Genomic DNA, 19,456 nt, shown 5'->3' on the forward strand with positions numbered 1-19,456 from the left:
TTTTGAGAGCTGTGCAGGTATGGATTGCTTTGGATTCCACAGGACAGGGTGAAGGTGCCTCCTCTGAGTGTCTGAAAGGCCAGCAACAATAAGAGATGTTCTGCTTTTCTGCTGCCTTGGGATGTGCAAAATCCTTATTCACACTGAGGTGTAGTTTGTACACCCCTGTGCTCATGCAGTGCTACTCAACTATCAATGATGCATCAAGTCTCAGCCTATAATAAAGTAGTCTTCTCTATGTGTGTGAGTATGCTGATGAACTGGTTTGTAATTGGCAAACACTTCAATCGCCATAGTACATTTTCCTTTAAGCCCATAAATATTTCTGAGCAAAGCTTTTGGAAAGAAGCACTTGTATGGGCTGTAATGATTCATGCTTCAGTAAAATAAATTTGCACAGTAGTCTGTTATGGGTGCAGTATTAGCCAAGTTGAAACTGTTTCTGAGTAAGTTGAGAGTCACAGTTTGGTTTCAAACCAGGTCCACATAAAATACAAATTCGTCAGGTCCAGCTTTGTCAGCATCTGTCTTTTGTTGCCAGTGGTTTTTTAATTCTGGGCAGCTATAGTTGTTAGTTTTTGGCCTGTGTCACAAATTACTGCAGGCTCTTGCCAAAGCCTTTTCGGGAAGTTTGAAACTGATTGTTTTTGCCCCTTTTTTGCTATTTGCTGTATGCATTTAGAAAGTAATTCCTCTTTCTGAAGTTCTGTGATTTCAGTTTCATACCAGCCATGCTCTGGCTGATCCTATTCTCTCTATTTTCTAGAAGAGCCACGGATTTATTAGAAACAAACAAACAAAAGCAAACAACACAACAGGCTAAGATGATAAATATCTCCTTTTAGAAGCTGTGTTTCACATGGTTGTTTCAGATACTGGGTTTTTTTTCTTAGTTTTCTTTTTTCTTAATAATAATGTAAGTTCTTTTGCCTTTTACTGTCCTGGTCAGAATGTTTAGTAGAGGCAGCTTATGAAGTACAGAACTTTATATGTTCCTTGACCTCTGTTACACCTCCTGGTCCTAGGAAGAAATCATTTTGCCTTGTGCCCACCATGTGATTCTGATTCCCTTTAGTCCCATGCACTGCAATTACCTGGGTATTCTTTATAGTTTTATTTTCTTCACTGTATAATTTAGACTCTCATGCTGATGCTGTACTCAACTGTATTTCTCATCTGTGAATTTTCCATTATCTACAGTATGACAAAACCCATGCTTCAGTGGAGCCAAATAAGCCAGAACAGATCTGTGGAGCATGGCTGTTTCAAACATCAGTCATCTGGGTGAATCACGGAAACGGTGACCAAGGAGGAGAGAGTCTGTTCTATCTTTGCTATGGATTTAGTGTGCCGTTATGCAAACTACATTTTCCATGGACTTCAGTGATTCCAATTAACTATCTTGGCAATATTGTAAAGCCATTTCCATTTGCCAGTTCCTAGGGGGCCTGTACAAAGTGAACTTGGTAATTTTGGTCCAGTTCCACACATCCATCCGTCTTAGGAAAATCCTTCACTGGGTCTCTTTTGATAGTCTGGCTAAGAGGAACAGATGGTCTCAAGCACCCTCCTTGCTCCAAGTCAGAGTAACTGCAAGTTGAGGTTTTGAGACAATTTGGCACCTACTGACACTGGCCATCCTGCACCTGTTGGGTAGATAAACAGAAGCCTCGTTCTTCAAGGCTATCACTTGCTGTGAGCATTAGACACCTTTATTAAAACAAAATTTATTCATGACTACACAGATCATCAACCTGGCCTCTCTGGTATGTGCCTATTCCTCTCCAATGTCAGGCATGCAGCATTTACCACTGGGTATACTAAAGATTGATGAGACATACTAAGCCACTAATGAGGCTGATAAGACACTTCATCACGTGCCAAGATAAATGTCTCCAATTTTATCTATGTCAGTGGCTTCCACATTAGACAGCTGAGGAGTGAGACCTCACTGAATGCAGCTAATGGTACAGCAGGAAATGACAGTTCCCTGTCCCTTTCTTTGCAGAGTACAACCTGAAAATGAAATATTTTTTGCAGAAAGCCTTCATATAGACACTTTGGGCTTGAGATCTGGTTTATATTCTTTTAAGTATTTCTTTCAGATTCTTTTCTTGATTGCTCTAAATCTGTGTGAGAACCTCAAAGAGAATGTGTTTTGTGTGGTGATGTAGGGTTAATGACCGTGGTTACTGATGCTATTTTTTGTGCAATGAGAGAATGTATTTTCCTGAAAGTTTTTTATTTATTGAGGACTAGTAATTACTGGAAATGGACTTTTGCCACCTTCAGATAAATGTCAGGAGAATGTGTAAGATTCATATTCCAGATAAATCACTAAGGAAGTTAGAGACTGCTGTGAGCCAGCAGTGGCTTAGTCCTGTTAAGAATAAACCAGAACTCCCCCCCTTTTTTATATACAGCTTTTTTCCCCCTACTGTTATCTATTACTGTTTCTGTAATACTTAGGAACTGCCCAGTTGCAGACCAAGCTGTCAGTGGAACAAAGAGGAGTCAGACTGTCAAAGCTTGTCCCTTCCCAGTCTCACTGTGTCTCTTTTGTCAAACCTTAGTAGTAAAAGTATAGAGAAAGATGGTGTTCTCTGTTATGTGAGTCAAACCAGCTTTAACAAAACTGGGTCCACTGAGAAGGCTGTAAAACATGCACTTGAATCTGAACTAAATGTTCTGTTGGCTTCTCATTCATTCTCTAGGGATGCTTCACAAATCACAGTTTGGAAACACTTGACTGCAAAACTCTAAGCTGATACCAAGTAAGCAGCAAAGCAGGCCTGGCCCAGGCTCTGTTTTTACCTATCCCAGGGCTTTAGAGATGGTCTTTGGAAGTGGCTACCCAGACTAAAATCCATTTCACACCTTTCTTCATGGAAGCCTTCACAAATTTCCTTTAATACTTTGGTGGCCCAGTCTGTATTCTCTGGAAACAGAGCCCCAAAAGATAATGGGATTTTATTTTTCACTGATTATATATGTTTCTTTTAGAATTAAAAATTAACTCAGAATTGAAGTTAACCTGACAGACAATTAGCTGAAATCTTGTTGCATAATTGCTTTTGTCTCCCTCTGTTTTCTAGCAATAATATTTTTAATGTGCATTTCTGAAGCAGACTGAAGGTTCTGGCTGTAATAAAAATTAAATGACTACATACCAGTCAAGACATGAATTAATTTAATTTTATTGAAGCCAGAACCTTTGTTCCCCTTCTCACACACAAACTCACACAATGGGTTGACCTTGGGTTCTATTCAGCAGAAATATTCCCCACCCTTTACACAAGCATTAAGCCTGCTTTAGGCCTGTCCAAACATGTGTGTGCCAAGCCAGCTTGTTCAGCAGGGAAATAGTCAGTATGCACAACCTTGTTTTGTTTGGTTTCTGTTGGATGTGGGGACTGGATTGTTGTTTTTTTTTCTGGTTTGTGGCTCTTTGGGAATGCTAATGGCTGTCTCCTTTCCTGCCCTTGTAATATCTGTTTACCATTTTGCTGGCTCATAAGTTGGTCATTTGGCACTTGTGACCTAACCAAACAGATCAAAGGCTTTCAAAGGGCAGACTCTATGAATACTTCCATCTCCATCCCAATGCCCTTATTTTCCCTGTCTCCTCCCTTACCTCAAAACTTAGTCTGTTGGTGTGTTTCAACAGTGAAACAAACATTGAACCAAATGGGTGAGATGCTGGTGGTCACCTCTGGGCCACCATTAGCTTACGGTAACCCCTGTGCAATTGGATGGGAACTAGAGACAGAGTGGCCTTTGTTGCAGAGGTTTGTTTGTTTATTTTATTTCAACTGGCTGTGGGCTATGACTCTTCCAATGTACTTCCCAAGGACAAGGTGAAAAATGGCTTCATGGTTTCTTTATTCACAGCGCCTTAGACATTACAAGTTTTTTGTTGTCTTCTCAACACAGATTTAGGAGCGGGGACATAAATCACTCAGCTCCTGGGATTGGTGCACAGCAGTCTCACCACGATTTATGGGAGAGAGACTATATGAGATAATAATAAACTTATAGGGACACTTGGCAACATGCAGGAAATTCTTAAAGCTCTTGAGTTCATGAGGAAAAGTTTGTCCCTTTCTTAGAATGTATGGTGCAACACTGCTGGAATCCAGCATCTCTGTTGGGCTGGCAGCTAACAATGGGACTGGGGATATACTCAGCTTTTTGGCTGATGAAAAGAGGGTAACTACCCATCATGTGTTACAAATATTGAAAAGTTATAAACACCACCACCATAAAACCCATCCTTTTCCAACAATGTGCTTGAACATGTGTTTGAAGTTAAGCACGCACTTTGATTAAGCAGGGGTGGACCAAGCTTGGATGTGAATGGATTGGTTATAGGGAGACATGCTCTTGTTGTGTGGCTGGGTATGTGTGGTGTGGATTCTTCACAGCCTTGAGAAATCAGTGTCTAGAGTTAAATATAGTCATGTATTGCTTTGCTGAATTAGCATCCTAGGAAAGAGAGTAAATCAAAGTCAGGCCTGGTGACTGTCAGCAAAAATTACCAAACACCAACTCAAGGAACAGAAGTGGACCTCGGTTTAAGATAGCTAAGGCAATATAATAAAGAAAAAAAGAATCTGTTAAAAGTCTTATACTGGAATTTAGGAACAGCCATTCAGTAGGGTATCTGTAAAACTGTGAAACAGGTCCTAGTGAAGTGATGAAAGTTTCGTGTCTCATGAGACTGTAAACTAGAGTGAGTAGTGTGCTAGTAGGTGGTAAGAAAGAAAACCGAGAAAGTCTTGATGAGATTTAAGCAACAAAGTAAGAAAATGTAATCTTTTTCTGTTATAAAGGCAGGGATATCCATTTCTATTTCAACTGCCATGTACCCAGATACAAGCAGCATAAAGGTTTTATAAGTATTTTCTGAAAATGAAAATGAAATCACTGAGACATTTCAATGGTGACCTTATCCTGTGTGTAGGTAGCTGGTGAACTGATGTTGGTTATTGATTTCAGGGTTGAATGCTTATGCTGTCAAGTAGTTTGAGATTGTGTTTTTATGGTATTCTGCACTGTGGATTGCTAATGTACCTCCTGCAATAGGACCCGAAGTTGTTTAGCGTGAGCATTAAAAGTTTGGACTCTGAATGTCTGTTCTTAATCAACTTTCGCTTGACTCCAGTTTGAGTTTACCATAAGTGATTGCAAAATAAATCCCTTGGTTCTCATTCTTTATTTTTTTTGACAGTTTTCACTGAGAACTGAGTTTTTAATAGCTTGGAGGCTTATACTTGAGTCTGTATTTTGTCCACAAGTAGAGCATTATGTCGTGTCCCTGTGATTTCAAGTAACTGACTTGATGTGTTTATTAGCAAGAACCATCCTGGAGTGAAAACCCTGGTTTAACACTGATAGCAGAAGTTAAGTGATGGACTGGAAGCACGTATATGTGTGATAAATTACCATTCAGTAGAAATAAATGACTTACAAAAGAGCACTTGCAGCAATTCCTAAAAAGGCACCACTCAGTTGTTTATGGCTTTATACCCAAATGCCTTAATTAATGTCTATACTCATCTACCTACAGTGGTGTGACTTTTGTGTGCTGCAGTGGAAGGTTGAATCTATGAGGGTACTGAGGTGCTGGCACAGGGTGCCCAGAGAAGCTGTGGCTGCCCCATCCCTGGCAGTGTTCAAGGCCAGATTGGACACAGGGGCTTGGAGCAGCCTGGTTGAGTGGAAGGTGTCCCTGCCTGTGGCTGGGGGTTAGAACTGGAGGAGCTTTAAGGTCCCTTCCAACCCAAACCAGTCTGGGATTCTGAGGTGCTTCTGTGAGTTCAGCCATCACTTGGACTCGTTTTCTCAGTCATGCTTCTTCCTTTTTGGGAAGTCATTTGTCTCCCTGTTACATGCTGGGTTGTTGGGGCTGCCTGGCTTCTGAAGGAGGCAAGCAATGGACTTCCCTTCCTGTGGCCTGGAGTCACTGTGAGCATGAGCAGTTAGAGATCTGTTTCAGGTGGAGCAATCCCAGCACTCTTTGTGCAGTTCTTTTACCAACTAAGGTTTGAAGATGATCCCCAGGTATATGCTGACCCATAACTAAAAGAGAGAAATATTCTTTTGTGCAGTTGCCTACAGAATTCTGTGAACTAGGAGAGTAAAGGCTGAATATGCAGTAAAGAGGCTGTATGACTTTCTGACCAGTAGAAGTTAGAAAGGAGGTGTAAATGGTGGGACCAGTCAAGTTTCATACTTAAGAGTGTTGCCATATCATTTGGGAAGGCACAACAGCAGTGTATGCAGAAGCTAGCAGAGCCTCTCTTCTCTCCCTGCAGTAATTATGAAATTGGTAACTTAAACAGTATTGGGAATTTTCTCTGGAAGCCTGTTCAATTGCCCATCTGCATCAGGCAGAATGGACCTTCTGAGCATCCAGGTCATAGTGCATTGTGTGGTTTGGTGTACCTCATAAAAGAGTTGGTGGGGTGATTTACTGGAATAGCCAAAGGCTAGAGGAAGATACTGAGATTGCATTCAGAATGTTTAAGCCTCTCTGGCTATAGCCCAGTTCTTTTCAGCAAACTTTCGCATGTGTGTTGCTTGTGTACCTGTGTGGCCTGGTTATGAAGAATTGGAGTCTGGAAAATACTGTGGTAAGACCTGTCAACCACATGTTAAGCAGCTTGATGGCACAGACCTTCCTCCTGGAAAGTGTTCTACTGTCTATGCAAACGCACTTTAGTTGGGGGTCACCTTCATAGCCTGTGGAAAGGTATCAGGGCAGCATTTATGGATAGAATCACACAGCAGTTAGTGCAGAAATAACAATTCTGTTTTCAAATTCATGTATTTTTTACTGTCTGCTTTCAGGGAGCCTGTGTGATGGTGCAACCAGTCAGTGTTACTTGCTGCCAGTTTTGGATACTATATTTGTCCGGAGGAAGTACAGAAGAAGTGGCCTAGGGATGAAGATGCTGGATGATTTCTGTCAGTCTTTCGTGGCTGAGGATGCCTTGGGGATCAGCTGCCCTATTTCTGCTGCTATGTATCAAGGTAAATCATTTGATGTGGAAATGTTAGGTAAGGGTCATGTATAATGTATACATTTCAATATGGTCTTGGTAGGATGTTCTGAACTGTGTAAGAGTTCAGTGCACTTGTCTGAACTACACTGTTGTTAGCGTGCAACCGGTCACTTTTCTTGAGGCATCTGGAATTTCCTGCAGAAAGGTAGGCCAAAATTTATGTAAGATAATGAGGAGCATAAAACTCATTCTGCCTTTTTGATGTTGTGCATTCTTCTCTCAGTCTTAGAAAGGGGAAGATGTCATTGCCCTGGACAGTGACTTACCCATTTTATTTTACACCAGAGGGAAAAAAAATCCTAAGCTGTTGCCAAGTCTGCATTACACTCATAATGCTCTTGTAGATACTGCATTTGTAAGAAATCAGATTTAATAAGCCATATATCTAGGCTCTGCTCATTCATCCAGTTGGTTCAGTACTTGTTTCTTATCAACTGTCTTTGAACATTTGGCACTTCTATAAGATCACTAAGTAGTTATATATGTTCTCTGTGGTCAGGTTGAAGTTCTGGTTTTGCTAGTAAAAAGTACAGAAAATACCTGTGCTCACATTATTTATAAATCTGTTCTCTTTAGGAAAGCATTTCTCCCTGAAGTTGCTCTTTGTATGGTATACAGCCTTTACAATCATTCTGGGGGAGATATTTCTGTTGACTTAGCAATTTATGGCCATTTCCTAAGAAGTGTCAACACAATTTTGACTATCGATTCTTCTTGGTCAGTATGTGCTGTTAAGTGTATACAAATATACCCCAATTTATGCAGATGTACTCCAAGAGCTCCTAAGGTACTGCTATAAAAGTAAGGAAGAAATAGTGTTTACAACATGGTTTCTCTTCTCCCAACAATATCTATTTTCCTATGTCAAGCACCAATGGTTGACACTATGGATGTGAAAGCTGTGTTGTTTATGTGTTAACACCAGCGATATATATTGCAAGACTATGCTTTCATCTCAAGTTTAGAGCTAACAGTGAATAAATTTGACTTGCATCATGTTCTAATTAGGTTTTCTGGGTCCTACTTTTATAAAAATACTAATACTGTAAGTTGAATTTTGAGTCTGTTGAAGCCACTGCCTGTTTTTAATTTCATTGGAACAGCAATCTCATACTTTGACAAAAGAATTCAATGTTTTACTCTAAATCTCTGTACAAAATGTGCACTGTTTTCACAAGGATGTTATTTAATGTGCTATAGAGGCCTAAAAGGAAGTAAAAAGCCACTTAGCAGATATCTCTATTTTGGCATATATGTTACTTTCAGTAGCTTTTATTGAAATGATTAATTTAGTTTGGATATCCTGGGATACAATTAATGCCAGGGATATGCTCATTACTGTAAGGCAAATGTTTACATACCAGAATTATGTCATGTTTTGACATCCCATTGTTCAACTCAAGTGAATATTGAAGATGAATTACCAGTCTGTAGGATGATGAACTGCAATGGACAGAGGAGAGCATGAAAATACTTCAGTTGTTTACAGATTGCTGTCGTAGTGCGGTTGATGGAACTCATGGAATGGTGGTTAAAGAAAGTTAATGCCCTTTAAATTCTTTGAACTCTGTGTCCTACGACATATGCTTCCTCTTGGCTCTGCAGGCATCCTAAGGAAACCTCTAAGTAAGATAGATTTCAGTTGGATAACATAAGCAAACCAAAATTTGATTGTTTATCCAAATTACACTGATGTTTAGTGTGTACTCTCAGTGATGGGGATCTGTGGGAATATGGTTTCTAAGGGCAGTTGTGCATCTGACACAGGTGTCACCATTATTCTTCTGTTAGTTCTTCTTATTTCCTGTTTTCCACACCCAAAGAAGTAAATGCACCCCAGCAGCAGAGTGCAGGGTAGCAGTAGTAAAATGGAGGGTAGTATTGGCCCAAAATAAACTGCTACAAAGTTGTGTTTATAAATAGAAATTAGAGTAGCATTCTTAATGGTTAGAGCTGGAAGAAACTGAAACACCTTTCATTTCAGAGTGGTGAGGGTGAAAAACCCACACTGCTTTTAGTCTCAAACCTGCCAAGTGTCTGGAGATAGTTCTGTGATGCAGTGCCAGAAGAAGGTGGATCAGTAAGTCATTTCAAGTCCTGTATTTCTATGCTCACAAGGAGGTAATCTGGACAGAAGCAGATGGACAGGATTCACTCTTGCCTGTTTAGGTGATTCCACATAGACTCTGCCTAAAAGCCCCAGCTAAAAAAAAGAAAGGAAGATGAGAAGAAGAAAAGATTTCCAAAGGAGCTAATGAAAGTAGGTCTGAGAGGTTTCTGGGATAGAGCACACTCCTTTCTCCACTGTACTTTTCACTCATTCATGCTTTTACCCCTTGCTTTCTCCTGTTCAGTTTGCCAGAAATTCTTGCAGACTTATCCTGAGGAGCAGAAGCGACTGTGGGAGGTGGAAGCACCAGGAGATTGGAGCCAGCGAGTGAATATCTGGTTAAAAATTCAGATGGAGTCATCCTCTTCAGGAAGTGAGTTAAAATAAACAGTGTGAACTTGGCCATGGGAGTTATATAAAGATAAGAAATAAATCAACGGGTGGATAGTGATAATAAATAGGTGGTTTCTCTGTTGTTTGCACATGGAGAAACTACTGAGTGTGCAGTCCTGTTCACTGGTCTTTTCCCAGTAAACAGGACAATTCTTAGAACTTACGAGGTAATGAAATTGAACTACAGAGCATCTGAGAGACACTGAACAAAGCACAGTCTTGGCATAAAGTGTCTGTAACTCCCATTGCAGTGCACTTACAGCAAGAGTAGAAGTTAGCCCAAAAAATTCCTGTTGCACAACACAATGTCTGGGTTATAGAAAGGGGTTTGTTTCTCTGAAATTATTACAGGAATTTGTATGGCCAATGGGCAGTGTGTTTAATTACCTTCAATTTGCTGCCAATGCCATTCTTGGATGGAAACACAAACATTTTCATTATGGCTTTTGGAAGACTCAAAGTGCTGTCCTACAGGGTAAATCCATCTTGCTGGGAGCATTTTCTGTCTGCTTCACAAAAGATAGTGATAGAGTAGGAAAACCTTTCTGCAGTTTGTATGGGGATCCTATTGATGTAATCTGTTCAGCTGGCTTGGGGATCCAGACAGGCCTTTCTGCTGTATGTACATAAGCTGTGATAAGCATTAGGTTGCAAAAGAAGGGCACATATTGTCTCTTTCTGGAAGTGCAGTGAGGAGTGCTACAGAGCAAATTGCTCCCATGCCTTCCCACATCTATCCTGCTTTGTGTTGGCTTGGGGACCTTCGGTTGAGACATTGCTTTTCATCTTGTCTGCAGCATCCCACAGGAGAGTTAAGTCAGAATTTAGCCTTAGGCTGGGTTCCTCTGAAGCCATTATATTTATGTTCCTCATGCTTTAAACCAACAAAAACTGGTGCTGCTCTTCCCTTTAATCTATCCTGCTAAATTCAGTTTATTGATGGCAGTTAAAGAGAACTGTGATCAGATCAGCAAACAAAGTGGATGGTGGAGGAGACTGTGCTTCTTTTTCCTTTTTTTTTTTCTTTTTGCCATCTTCTACAAAAACAAACAAAGACAAATGGCCCAAAACATAGGGAAATATAATTCCACCAGAGTGGCTGTCAGTAAGAAATACACAAGAGGCCTGGGAACTGCCTGGGACAGTTCTGCATGCAAATGAGATACCTCTTATCTCATGTATCTGCAGAAGAAGGAAGGAAAGTATAAGCTTGAAATGAGGGGTGTTGTATGTGTATTTATATGGGTTGTGAATCACAGTGTGGCCTTTATAGTGAAAGGGAGCAGAAATAAGTGAATTTTGCACTAACATATACAATAAAAATCTGTTGCTTAAATTATATTCTCCACTCTGGTGCACAGCTGACTGGGCATCACTCTTCTTTACACTGAATGCACTAAGCAGGCTTTATTTTGTCCATCTTAAGTGGAAAATCAACCCACTTGACAAAAAATACTTAAAACAGTGCTTAATATATATTATATCTGTTTCATATATGGAATCTGCTGTTGTGCTTCTTGTGCTTATGCTTTCCCAGTACTGTGCATATTGTGCACCCAGGGAAGTACCGAGGGAGGGTACAGGACAGATAAAACCTCTTAAAGGTAGGGGAGGTTTTCCCTGGTTTTGCTTTGTCCTGAAAGCAGCATTACTCCTGCATAGCTCTCTCTGATAGCTGGTGAGGAAATTACAAGAGAATTTTCTACAGCTTCATGCTATCTGTTAATAGTAGATAAAGAAGAGCATTTTCTGGGTGTAGGAATCCTTTGTTATCTGACCTAGTGTGCTGCTTACCATACACATAAAGAGAAGCTTGTGAAGTCAGGTTGGAGAGGGCTCTGAGCAACTTGATCTAGTTGAAGACGTCCCTGCTCATTGCAGGGGGGTTGGATGAGATGACTTTAAAAGGTCCTTTCAACCCAAACTATTCAGTGATTCTATGATTCTATCTTTAGGGGGTCACTTGGGAATAGAGTGCTTCACAGTGACTTGCTCTGTTATGTAGAAAACAAAACACAGTGTAATTCAATATTGTCAACTCCAGTCTGGATCTATGGCAACAACCATGAAAATAGACAAGTCTTGTTCTGCTCTGATTTCTTACATCCCCGTGTGCCGTGCTATGGTTTCAAACAAAACTATTAGAAGAAAAACTGGAAATTCTCAATCCCCCCTCTCCCCAGTGCTCAGGATTGAACACCATTAATGTTGTTGTGAGAATTCTGCAATCGGAGAGATTCCAAAAGAGGTTTCTATAACCCTGAGGTCCGAGTGTTAAATTTTGCAAGGTTATGTGGCTGCATCTAGTGGCAATACAGCTGAACTGCAGCTCGCTGGTTACCTGCAGCTGATGCCTCAGTTTGGATGTGCAGAGGTACGCAGACAGATAAATAAACACGTATTTCTGTCTGCATGCATGCATATACCTATAAAAAGAAAGCTGTTTAGTGTGTTGTCACACGCAGCTGCAATTGCTCCTTCTGCATTAATTCTTATTGTTCAAAAAATGGCGAGATTTATTTACAGCAAATAGTAACAGGCACACAGTGACAGTTGTCTCCTGGGGCTGATTGGAGGAACAGAAATCATTTAACATGATTTGGTTCTAGCTGCTAAATCTAACAGGCAGTGAAAAGTGGTTTAGTAATATACATAAAGCATATAAATGTGAAGTAATGCATAAAATGAGCAGACTGAGCAGGAATGAAAATCAATTTCAAATCATTGCTTATAATCCTGTGCCTGAATTGGTCAGACTATCTGCACTTTCTGCAAGGGAGGAAGGGGTGTGGGGGATATGGGTTCTGGATGTAAGAGATGAATGGATTATCTGTTTAGCAGAACTTTTATACTAAGAAAGACTGAAAGATATTTGCTTCTAGCACAGTTATTCCCCTTAGTCTTTTGTGGCAGTGTCACTGAGTACCCTGCTTTGGTTCATTAACCAAAGCAAGGCAAGAGGGATTGCAGGTAGCATTCAGATGGCCTATTCTCGTGTGTTCTTTGAAGTGAGAATTGGAAGGGAAGTCTGCTTTTTTTAATCCTTTTTAACCTCTTTGTGGGACAAAACTTCTCACCTCATTTCTCCAGAGGCTGAAGTGGGCTCTTGTATGGAGAATGCTCAAACTAGTAAACCCAGGCAAGCAGATGTGAACCAGATGAATAATATACAGGGATTAATTCGCTATTTTATTGGTGGCCTTTTAATTTTTAATGAAATAGTGGGGCTTAAATATGAGAGACCATCGCAGACAACTATAGGTGTTTCTTTTTCCTACTGACTTGTAGCTTTTTGTAGGTAGTCATAGCTATACGATGCATACATGTATAATTGGTTCATGTAACTAATTTAGATAAATATAGTTGTTTGAGAGGCTAAAGACTACAGGGTAGTTTTCACTAAGTTGTTTTAGTTTGATCCTTACTGAGATAAGGGAACTGTAACCAAGCTGGCACACAGCAAATTCCAAGGTTCGTGTGTGCAATGGCTTTTGGAATTGAATTGTGTTTTTTCCTCTGCCTGTACAGGGGCTTTAGTGTGCCACCTTTGGAATGAATAAGCCAAATTCTTTAAGTTTCTAATTATTTTATTCCACTACTGAGCTGCAGATCTGACTCTGCTTAGCTTTATGGAGGATGGAAGCCTAGAACAGGCTGAGAGGTTTGAATGAAGCCTTAAACCTAGTTAGGGGTACATGTATCCAAGAAAACAAATCACAGTAATGAAGCTTTTTCAAGCAATAAAGAAAAGGGAGAGATGAGTGGAAGCAAAACAAAGAGCTGTAGGGGTTGTTTCCCCAGCATATTTTGGTTGCCACACAATTAAATCAGTTTGTTTTCTTCAGACACGGGTTTCCTGGGGGAGCTATGACAGCACTGGCCCCTGTGGTGCACGCTCTTGCATTATGTGCTGTGGTCATGGCTGCAGAGCCCACCCAACCAGATCAAGGCTTCTGGGTACTCCCAGTTTTCTTTATGCTGACACTTCTGGGAAGTCAGGCAGAGCTGCAGGAATGAAGTTGTTCTATACAAACAATGCAATTGCCTTGCAGTTACATGTTGGTCTTGATTGACAGAAACATTTCATATTAGGATTAAGTCACTGTTTATGTTTTTGGTGTATAATTTAGTGTTCCCTGTGTCTTGGTTCTAATTTCAGGGCATTGAATACATTCCTGGTGTTGGGAAAGTGGCAGGAGATGCCACAGAGAAAAAGATGACACAGCAGCATCAGCAGCAGGGACTCTGAACTCACAGGATCCTGAACAAGAGGACTTAGAACAAGGTGCAGGCAATACCCAGCCATGAAAAGGATTCTGAAAACAGAGCAGGCCTTGGGGGCTTAGTTGGAGATAAGGCCACCAAATAATTCAGAGTTATACCATAATTACCCTTTAAAAAATCAGCAAAATCTCAGTATGGTCTGAAACATTGTAATTGACTGTTCACGATGTGTAACACTGGAGAGATTTCTTCAGGTAAGACATATCTTTTTTGTAAAACACATGTTCTCCATCTTGTGTTTTGTTTTAAATAAAGCTTTTGTTTGCTAATTGTCCTTTTCTTTTTCTTCTCACCAAGTCATTAAGTAGTAGTTGAGCCTTGCTGTTTCCCTGCTCTGAAAAGATTCTATTGGATTGCATGAGATGTTGAAAAGGGAATAATTGGAGGGCTTGTAGATACTGATGTAAGAAGATATTTCTATGGAAACCACATCCTGCATTATGGAAGAGAGATACCACAACACACGTTGGTATCAGAATGACAGCTGTAACCTTCCTCTCAAAGCAAACAAGTGATCTTGAATTGCTTTCATTTGAGCTTTTCTAGCAGAAAAATCTGCATCAAGCCCTGTGGTGGACAGGGTAGTACAGGAGAAGTTTGGTAGAGAGAAGAGTGAGCAAGCTACAGGCTTTAAACTGCCTTTAAATTCAGGCACTCTGATCATGTTATGTGTAATTTCAGGGTGTAGAACTTTGTGTAGATTGCATATTGCGTGTTTTATTTCCTGTAGTCTCTGTCCTAATGTTTAGTTAATTTAATTAACTTGGAAACAACATTTTACTAGATCCTTCATGGGGAATCTCTAAAGCTTGACCATTGTATTAATGATTACAGGTGAAAGACACTCATAAGGGTCTGATCAGGTCCAGTGGCAGAGAAGGTTTTGCAGAGGTAGGCTCAGTGGTGAACAGCAGTAGGCTGTTGATGAACCTGAATAGATCCAGCAGCCTTAATTCATAAGTGGGTGCCTTAAAACAAGAGGTAGCTATTTCTTTCCAGAAACTTAAGCAGCATTTCCAGGGAGACAGTTCTTGTAGGCAGGCATTGTGGGTACACTGTAGGGATGTATATTTCCCCCTCGTACAGCATAATTGCTCACACATAGCCCTGTCGCCCCGTTTTTGTTTGATGTCATGATTTAATATAGCAATTCTTCATGTATCCAAGTAACTCCTCCCCTGTTGAGCTGCTCAGTAAACCATATGCCTGAGACAAATCAAAATCAGACCTTTCTAGGCATCTCTTTAAAAGAAAAAAAAAAGCTATAATTGGAAGTTACAAGTTTTTGCCAAGAGAATTAAAACACTGAATTGTGTGCCAGCCTTAATCATGTTGCTATGGTTCTCTTGTCTCAAAGAGAATGCATTTAGCACTAACTTTATAATCAGTTGATCTTCAGGTTGTTGATTTATCAAGTCTCAAAGGGTGTGCTGTAAAGACTGATGGAAACTGTGTCCTCCTGTGTAGCAGCCTATATTGTTACTTAATGTATGGCTTTAAAAATACACAGGTTTTGTGAAGAATGGCAATACCAGTTACTTCTAAATATGATAGAAAATGTTTATATCTCTCCTCATAGGCTGGCAAACTTACCTCATGTCCAGTTTGCACAGGTGTGCTCCATATTGTTTCAGAAATGCTGACTTACAGAGCAATTATCTGAATATTGCTTTTTGTTTATTTCTTATTTATTTTTGGGGTAATATTAATGCTTGAAGGTGTCTGATTATTTTAGAAGTTTGGACCTGCAACTTGTTCTTGGCAGTATGAAATGCTTCTTGGTGAGATCACAAGAATCCTAAGAGGGTCTGAAGCAGAAATAGATCTAATGTCTTCACTAGAACATACTAGAAAAAAACCCTAAAACAACAGCACAAACATCTTTTCCTCACAGTGGAAATTCTTTTAAATAAATCTGCATTTATTCAAGGATAGGATGGTTTGAGACTGCTGGAAAAGTTGGCAAAGGCTTGAAAAAGCATTCCGGTTTCAAAACCTTGGATTTAATCTCCTTCTGAATCTACACTCTGGTGGTGGTGGCTTGACACAATGGGATTTCCTGCTTAGGAGACCTAGAGGTAAGTGTGTGTGTCTGAGAGAGATGGCAGATGTACCGAAAGGAAATGTGTACCTATTGTCCTTACAAGCATAGACACTTAAGTCTGGTCTACAAGTTATATGTTAGACATCAACATCAGTATTAGGAGGGGCTTGGGCGTGTGCGTGCCAACTAAAGAAACTGTTTGAATCACTCTCAAGACAAGTAAACATATGGATTTTAAGGCTAGGCAATTTAATTACGTTAATCTGTCATGATGTTTCACATAATGTAAGCCAGACAATTTCATGCATGGTTGCTGGATCAAAAAATCATTGGTTTTGGTTGAAACAGCCCATTTTTTAGGAAGCTTGTTTTGATTTGACAAGTTCTGATTTTTCCGATGTTGCGCAGTGGGAATTCTGCCACACTCACTGATAAGTTGTTCTGAAGTTTTGTGTTTATAGGTGCACCCAATTGTTTTAGTCCGAATTCATTTTGGTTTAGTCTCCTATAATGGATTTTGCTTTTCTGTTTAATGCTGAGCTATGGCTCTGGTATTACCATGATTATTTCAGTGAGTGGATGGATACCTCATGCTCCGTCACATCAGTGAACAGTGCTGGTTTTTGGATCTGTCTCTGTGAGTCAGACTTTCCTGACCTTGAGTCATCCTTCTTATCCTTTCAGAGACATTTTCCATTTTTCCTATTCCTCTTAGAAGCCTGAACATCATCAGAGATCCGGTTGCAGTTACAATCCCACTGACTGTCACTGGTCACCATTGCTGGGCTGCTGTGATTGTAAATCATCACGGATTCTCACGTGCTTGTGGGTGCCTTTATGGTGAACATGCTCTTTAAAACGTATCTGATTTAATGTGTTGTCTTTAGTGGCCACAATGGCTGCAGCATACTACTAAAAATGTAGTTGATCCAGCGTTATCTTTATTATTACCACGAGATGGCACCATTACATAGCGTAACATTGTCGTCATCTGTGGTGCTTGAGACGTTGGCCAAGATTTAAATACATCACTCGTGGGCTTCATTTCCTCAGAGAAAGGAGGATGAGGGTGTGGTGAAGTTTGTCTCATGTTTGCCATTCAGTCTCATTGTGTCAGTGGAGTTTGTCTCCAGTGGGCCCTGGGTTGACTTTTTCAAGCATTTATGAAACCAAAGTGAAGTTGTAAGAGTGGTACAGTGTGCAAACTGTGCCCGGACTGTGCCCCTTTGTGTGCTTGTTTCATCAGGAAGCCTGGATAGGACTTTTCCATGTTATATTTCATGGTTTTCCAGCATGAGATGAATCTGTCCCAGTTGTTCAACCGATACCTTGAGCATCTAATTTTCCATTGCTGTCCCTTCTCTGTTACGTACATTGCATCAAAGTACTGCTGAGCACTTTCTTTGACATTTGTCATGTAATATGTTGCTAATGTTCTCAGCCTTAGGAAAGAAGAGTGGTTGGTATTTGTCCTAGAGGCAAATTAACTTGGGTCAATATCCTTCCCTCCCATCTCTGTGATGACATTAATGTATTAGGGGATCTGTCTGGACACTCCTGGACTGCTCTTGAAGGGTCTGCTAGAAGTCACCATATAGAAACTGCTGATGTCTTCTTTCTGCTATGGTTTTTGTGTGGAATGTTTAGAAATAGAAATGAATAAATAACCACTTTTCACTTGTATTAATTGATTATGAGAAATGAATCATCCAGAAAGCTGCCTTATAAGTAGGTGCCAAAGTAGAAAAAACCCTGCTAACTTGTCTGAACTCATTAGTGTGAAAAACAGACTCACTTGGCACCTTTGCATTGACTGTGTCCAAACAAAGGCTGGGTGACATCCTTAGAGCTGAGTGCCTGGCTGACGTAATTGGGATTGATTCTGTCTGAATGAGCCATGTTCCTAAAGGAAGCCTTGGCAGGTCTATAAAGCACAGCAGTTGATTTGGAGTCACTTAGGGGTGTTCGAGTCCACACTTTAGTGTCCTTTTCTGTGGATGAAGAAGGGAGGGAACACTCTGTACTTCAGCACCTAACCGGATCCGTCTTAATATTTGCCTATCAAGGATGCTGCAGAAAAAAACAAATTAACACATCCAAATGGAATTTCTGCTTTGTCAAATTTAGTGCTCAATTGCATAAACAAAGAATGCATCCAGCTATAGTTAGTTGTTTGGTATTGACTTAGGCCTTCCTTTATGTATGTCTTCTTACAGATGAGCATGCAATAAAATTTAAGTACACAGGAGACAAAATTAGGAGTTTGTAATTAGCCGCTATTCAATTTGCAATCCAACGTGATGGTAAAGTCTCAGTTTAATCTTCTCCATTTGCCTTAGACTTTATCCTTGCCTTATTGAATTTTTCTATCTTGAAGGTTGTTGGGGTTGTTTTTTTTGGAGGTGGGTTTTTTTAAGGAATCTTTTTGGGTTTAATTTAAACTGAAGGCTCCATTTTTGGAAGATCAATAAACTCCATCTGGAGGAATTCTTTTCTCCCAGGCACCTGACACTTAGATGAAGCTGAACTTTTTATCTTGTTCTCGTTCTCAGGGAGGAGAGATCAGAGGTTGCATTCACCATGATGAGTACATTTGGGGATGTCGGTATTCATTCACCATCATCTGATTTGTAAATTAATAGCTCAGCCTCTCTGGACTGTGGAGTGCTAAAGGTCAGTGACCGTAAGAGGAGAAACACCTCAGAGCTGTGTGTGCCCTCTGGTCAACAGGAGTGGCTTTGGCTTAATGGCATTAATTTCATGCTGCTTTTCAAAGATACAGATGTGCAGCATACCTTCAATCCTCCTACCTGGAACCAGTAATCCCATCCCAGCTTTCTGCAGCGAGCAGGGAGGGAGAAGAGAAAAGCCCTTCCTAAAAGGATTAGTTCAACTGATTAATTTTCCAAGTTTCTTCTTGCTTGGCATGTCCCCTCTCCTCCAAGCCTTTGATAAGTATCTTAACTAAGATGCATTTTAGGTAAATGCTGTCTTCAAGAAGCATCATACAAAAGAGCTTTCTGATTCCTCCGCCCTCCCCAGATTTTGGGGCTGGTTCAGTCTTTTCTAAAGCTATTTCTCTTGTGCTGCATGCAGAGCCCATCTGCTGTAATGCAGACTGAAATGCTGCTTTTATCCTTGTTTGTGTAGAAGGTTGGTGGGTAAATCAATTGGAGTGAAAGATGTATTGTCCCTCTTTGCTCTATGTCACAAGCACAAATATCTTCCTTTTAAAGTGTCTCTTGGTAGAAGCCAAAGCCTTTGGCACAAGCCACCTCTGCTAGTTTGACCTCTTTTGTGCATCTGGAATGGAGGAGCACCTCTGAGAAGCACTGAACAAAACCAGCAAAATAGCAAGAGAAAAGGTCAAGAAGGGGTCTTGCTCCCTGTAGACATCAGAAGTTTCTGCAAGATGATATTTAGCATGTCCTGCCTGAACAGTTAAGGCATCAAAGACACTAGCACTTCGATAGGTAATGTCCTTGTGAGTTGTCAAATAGATCGCAAAGCACGTTGCTCTGCCATGCTGGGGATGGGAGGGAGGGACCTTAGGTCTTT

General features: G+C 40.4%; 1 protein-coding gene across 3 annotated transcripts in view; it reads left to right on the forward strand.

The window, feature by feature from the left end:
* The window catches only part of LOC101877123 (Protein FAM169B), a 39,243-nt gene extending 25,120 nt beyond the window's left edge, over nucleotides 1-14,123 (forward strand). For 2 of the 3 annotated variants that reach the window (XM_034066253.1, XM_031048669.2), the window contains exons 6-8: nucleotides 6,853-7,035; nucleotides 9,422-9,550; nucleotides 13,730-14,123. In XM_034066253.1, coding sequence (XP_033922144.1) covers nucleotides 6,853-7,035; nucleotides 9,422-9,550; nucleotides 13,730-13,737 — 320 coding nt within the window. In that variant the 3' untranslated portion in view covers nucleotides 13,738-14,123. The remainder of the gene's footprint in view (nucleotides 1-6,852; nucleotides 7,036-9,421; nucleotides 9,551-13,729) is intronic. The other variant, XM_034066254.1, reaches the window with a different exon arrangement.
* The last annotated feature ends 5,333 nt before the right edge of the window (nucleotides 14,124-19,456 follow it).

The sequence above is a fragment of the Melopsittacus undulatus genome, chromosome 9, assembly GCF_012275295.1.
Source record: "Melopsittacus undulatus isolate bMelUnd1 chromosome 9, bMelUnd1.mat.Z, whole genome shotgun sequence".
Lineage (NCBI taxonomy): Eukaryota > Metazoa > Chordata > Aves > Psittaciformes > Psittaculidae > Melopsittacus > Melopsittacus undulatus.